At 39.8% G+C, this 5,230-nt stretch overlaps 1 protein-coding gene across 3 annotated transcripts in view; it reads right to left on the bottom strand.

The window, feature by feature from the left end:
* Positions 1-5,230, bottom strand: part of LOC111262192 (uncharacterized) — a 60,234-nt gene that overhangs the window by 41,756 nt on the left and 13,248 nt on the right. For all 3 annotated transcript variants that reach the window (XM_022836268.2, XM_086968987.1, XM_022836266.2), the window contains exon 2: positions 4,209-4,279. In XM_022836268.2, the coding sequence (XP_022692003.1) occupies positions 4,209-4,279 (71 nt within the window). The remainder of the gene's footprint in view (positions 1-4,208; positions 4,280-5,230) is intronic.

Here is a 5,230-nt window from a genome sequence, read left to right as displayed (position 1 = left end):
ACATATACATATATATATATGTATGTGAAGTTTTCCTTTTACTTTGATACTCATCATATTCTCTTCTTGTTTGCTAAGATTTCGTACCGTTCTGTTATAGCTAAACCCGTACTTTTCAAGCCCATTCAAGATCATCAGGAACAGACTACCAAATAAACTCTACAATCATCTTTTTAATATAAATATTTTTTTCTCTTATCTAGGACCCAAACGAATATTACATAACAGCACTACTTTGATACCAGAGTAATAATAGTTGTAAAAATTTGCAATTCACAGCATAGGGGAAAGTGAAGTCAAAGCGGGTGGGGGACAAAGGGAACATTGCGCTTCATGTTTATCTATGTATATGCGACACTTCATCCGGAGCTTTTCGACAGACGCAAGGTAAAACTCGAACGTCCATTCAAATTCATTTACCTAATTTCTTTAGAGGAGAAGTCTTAGAATTGTATAGACGAGAACTTTTGTCATTGCGATACTGTGTACCCTAACCTATACAGCAATTGCTTTCACATTTATGTGGATAAAAAATAACGAGCAAAGTAGCAAGACTCTGGACAAGGTGGAAAAATTCTTCAATCATGTTTAAACCTCGATCTATAGTACGATTTTTCCGAGTAAATCTATTGGTTAGCTTAAACAATGGAGTAATAAATACGTCTAAATCATGGCAGTGCAAAAGATTATCATAAATGAGTGTGCTACTTCAGGACGTGCGTCCTCTGACTCCCTCTGGAGGCCGTTTTCGCGTAAGGATAAGCTAGACGGGTAATCCAGGTCTTCCATAATCCTAGCTAAATGAATTAAGGTACGCCACTCATCAGAAATTCGATTGGTTTCGGCAGTCCTTACAGAAGCGACGTTCAGCGGTTTCTGGGAATTTAAAAAGTATTTACTTTGACCTCACTGGCCGCTACCAAAGGAATAAAGCAGTGACTGTGCATCATCAAAAGGAGAATTATCAATTTTCTCTAGGGCAAGTCTGGTGCATTACAAAGTAAACTTATTTGATTATCAGCAGCATCTTTACGGTTCCTAGTATGATGTCTGTTAATGAGTGACTCGCTATGCAGATACCTTCATCAAGTACCATTTCAACGTACCATATAGTGGTACTTATTATTATTATTATTATAAAAATGCAAACTAATTTCCTCGGACGCAGGAGCAACAACGATCGGAAACAGCCGTTGTGTTATACCGAGGATTTAATATAGGGACATACAGTCCATACATTGTCCTGCATCGAGATGCTTTCCATGATGAGCGAAATAATAGTACTGAGATCCGCTTCCTAGTGAACATTATCAATCATTATTTATAGGAAAGCATTATATATATATAGATTAAAAATGCTTTACTACTATATATATAATATAAAAGAACATGTTAAGAAAAGTAATGATTGATAAGGTAGTTATAATTTGTTGGTAATTGCTACTTAATCGATTGTATAAAAATGTATTATAAAAATCATAAAAGCTATAATGCGATGAAACTATTCTTTGTTGTTAGCACCACGAACTAAATGTTCGGGTGTTTTGTATACAAAGTTCAAAGGGAATCATACTGTGTTGCGAAAGTTGCTATCTAGCTATTGGTGTTGTAGGACGCACGTGACCGCATGCTGAAATAATGAGTATTTATCTTCCCAAGACAGTAGAAATAAACGGAAGCAATGGATGCAGCCAAAAAAAATCACGTTATTATTCTGTTATTAGGGTTAGGAAAATTACTTTTCGTCTTAGTTCCTTAAGTCTTTGCAATAGTGGACAAATATCAACGCGACTGATAACATATCTAAAGGTTTGCCTATCTAAAGTGAATATCTCAGGCGCTGAAGTAATGCAGTAAAATACGCCGTGATCGTAGACCACTTGTAGATAACTTTGTCTTAGTCGTACAATTATACTGGTTGTATATATATAGATATATTAGATGAGGGTCCTAGTCAGGCCTAAACCTATCTAGTTAGATAAAAAGATACCTTTACATGAGAAGAAACAGTTTCCTAAGGTCAAATAGCCCCATGTTTACTGTTGGCCATTAGCAGAGATTCGTTTCTTGTTAAAAAAAAAAAGCCGTTGAAGAGGGCTGAAAAGCCCGTTGAAATTTCAAACGGAAAAACGAGCCCCACCGAAGTCATCCGAAGTTAGTGTAGAGCTTCTTTGTTTTGGCATGTAACCGTTAATTGAATCTATTAGGCCTGATAACATAGGAAGCTCTGTATCAGCTGAACATTCCTGAAAGAATAGTTAGCCGGCTTCTAAACGAGCTGTATGCGTCTCGTGGTTTTGGCGAGTAAAAACTCTAATAAATCGTTTAGATTACGTTTACTACTACGGCGTGTCGTCCATACTAATTCTAAACAACATGTAGCTGTTACCTCTTGTAGAGATGTAGGTTGTACGAGATATTCACCGGAAGTAAATATGTTTTTTTTTCGATTAGAAATTCGCCGTATTAGTTATGAACGAACCAATAAAATATAGTGCCTCCAACCTGTCAATGCGCTTTAGCCAAACCCGTTCAAGTGACGCGTTTTGTAGGCGCGAACAGGCCATTTCTTCGAAACGTAGCTACTACTGAGAAAAAACACTCCATTTCTGGTCAGTCTTCTTTTACTTTTTCTACTACTACTACTACTACTGATACTAATTGCGTTGGCTCCAATTGTCAAGCGTTTCTATTGCCGCGTTACTTGTGACCTCCTAGCGAGGTCTTGTTACTGCGTGTCTAGATTGCTAATTCAGCGCTTGCCTTTGTCGGAGCGAGCGCTGCCGCCGTATTCAACATGACAACGTCTCAGAGAACCACTGTAGCCGACGCCGTTGTTGGCAACGGCGGTACGACTGAAGCTGGACATTGGCTTTATAAACAGTCAGCCAGCTAAACTGTTATAGAAACACCACATAGCCCCTGGCGCTGGCTGAACAGCGCAAGATGGACGGTAGATGAACAACTAGATGAGTGAGATCTGCTTGTTGTGCTCTGTCGGCTAACCGCAAGGTACAAATAGTGAACTTCGATGGTGGGCGGAACCATTTTGTGGCCACTACAGGCGGATTAATGGTTTGTGGCCAAGGTAACAACGATAGCTATAACGAGAAATAGAAGAAAGAGCCAATGGGACTCCATACTAATTATGCTGGTACACTACCGAAAACTGGAAGAAGTAACATTAGACAGGAGGGAGCACTGCAACTGGTAAGGGAACGCGAAGTACACCCATATGATGAAAGAAATATCTGCATCGTTGCGCGCGCAAAGATAACGAGTAGATACTACAGCGCTGATTAGCGTTTCCGCTGTTTTTTCGTTATACGTTTTTTTTTTTTTTCGTTTATTATCATCGTGTTTCTCTTCTTTATCTCATCTTTATTCCGTTGTTGTAGTAGAGGTAACTAGCTTGTTTCTTGACAAAGTGAACGCAGCCGAACATAGGCACGCCATTGTGGCAATGTCTAAGGTTCAGTTAGAAGGTGAGTTATAATTGGCCAAAAAGCCAAACAGCAACTTATGATCAGAGGCGGATGGCCGGCTCCTCAGTGACTAATTATACATCATTCGTTTCTGTTGTAGTGAACTTTATCTATAGAAGTTACCGGCACAAGTTACTATTGTCCGCTGCCTGTAACGACGAATTCCCGCGATGCACCCTCCGAAAATCACACGATTCCAGCAAGTGGATTTTTTAGTGAACAGCAAATTAAATAACACATATTCAAAAGTATATCTATGCTCAAGACAGCCGCGAAGGGTGACAGCTTGGCAGCAGCTCAAATTCTTGGTTAAAGGCCGCACATCTTTAAGCGCGCAACGCAAGTTATCTAATTACCAGGACGTTTTTTCAAAACAATCCCTTGCGTAGCCAAAGTAATCGGAGAAAATCAATGACTCTGTCGTGCAGGACTATTTGAGGCAAATCTCAACAAAAGTCAGACAAGCACATTGTCTCAAAGGCGTTTCTTCTTCGTTTCGACATCTTGGAAGTGTTCTCTGTACAAACTCATCCATCGCTCGTCAGCATGTTCACTCTAACACTGACGTACAAGCGGGTGGAAGAGGGAACAATAGCTAAAAAGAAAAAGACCTTTAGCAATGTTTTCATTAGATAATGATAATCGTGTTCAAATGTGCAGCTGTTGTTCGAGACAATCGATAATCGGCTTCATGCATTTAAATGGCAATGGCAAAAGACTCACCTACGGCGAAGGCAACCAGCCGACAAAGAAGAGATGCTCCTAAAGAAGAAAACCCCCGTAGTTTTAGTTTCCTGAAACGCAAGATCACGTCTACTTATAAATTTAGCTTAAACATCGTATATGCGGCTATTGCACTACACACTACTAATGTCCGTATAACACAGAAAATATCTATACGTGACAGATAGGCACCTAATGTATCCCGATTGCAAACTCTGAAATAGGTAAACGCACAGGCGGACCGTGTGCGTAAATGCTACCGCCCGCTTCTTCAGGCCGTCGTCATTATACCAACAGCCAGTTCCACTATCAGCGGGTGTCAATGATCAGGTGGTCCGGCCGATTGGGCCTTTTGGACTAAGCAAAAAGAAAATGGTGGGTCGCGTATCGCAACCAACATTGAGCTCTAACAGTTCACAGACGGTGAAGTGGGTACAACGAAGAGCAGAGCGTGTCGTCATATCTACATTTGCGTAACAAACGTGTGAAACTAAATTCTATAGTATTCTAAGAACTAACGGAAAACGTATTTACTCAAATCAACGGGAAGCGTGCCTAGGTCTACTTTGTGTCTAGGTTTTTCTACGTTTATATGTAAGCCTTGAGATTGAAGTGTGACCGTTCGCTCTATTACTAACAATAGGGAATACACTTAGACTAATTTTATGTTTTAACCAAAGGCAAACATTTTACGGATAAGGGAACCAATGATTCTCGTATTTAATAACCTGATAAATGTATCCACAACAAGCACGACCATATGTGGCGTAAATATGCGACGCCGTACGTAGCATTGAACAATACGTGTGTTGTGGACTATCACCACGCGACCTTGTTTCGGTTTCCTGAGCTTATTGTCGAAAGCTCAATAGATACTTTGCTTTACCTTTCTTATCGACAAAAAACTACAGAACAAGTTATATGGTGTATATAAACACACGCAATGTAATGCTAATGAACTTACGCTTTGCCTCTGTCTCATTAACCTAAACTTAACCTTGCAGTTCCTACGTACTTACCAT

Source organism: Varroa jacobsoni, unplaced genomic scaffold, assembly GCF_002532875.2.
Source record: "Varroa jacobsoni isolate VJ856 unplaced genomic scaffold, vjacob_1.0 scaffold_634, whole genome shotgun sequence".
Taxonomy (NCBI): domain Eukaryota; kingdom Metazoa; phylum Arthropoda; class Arachnida; order Mesostigmata; family Varroidae; genus Varroa; species Varroa jacobsoni.
The sequence above is the reverse complement of the archived record's forward strand: the minus strand, read 5'-3'. Positions and strand labels throughout refer to the sequence as shown.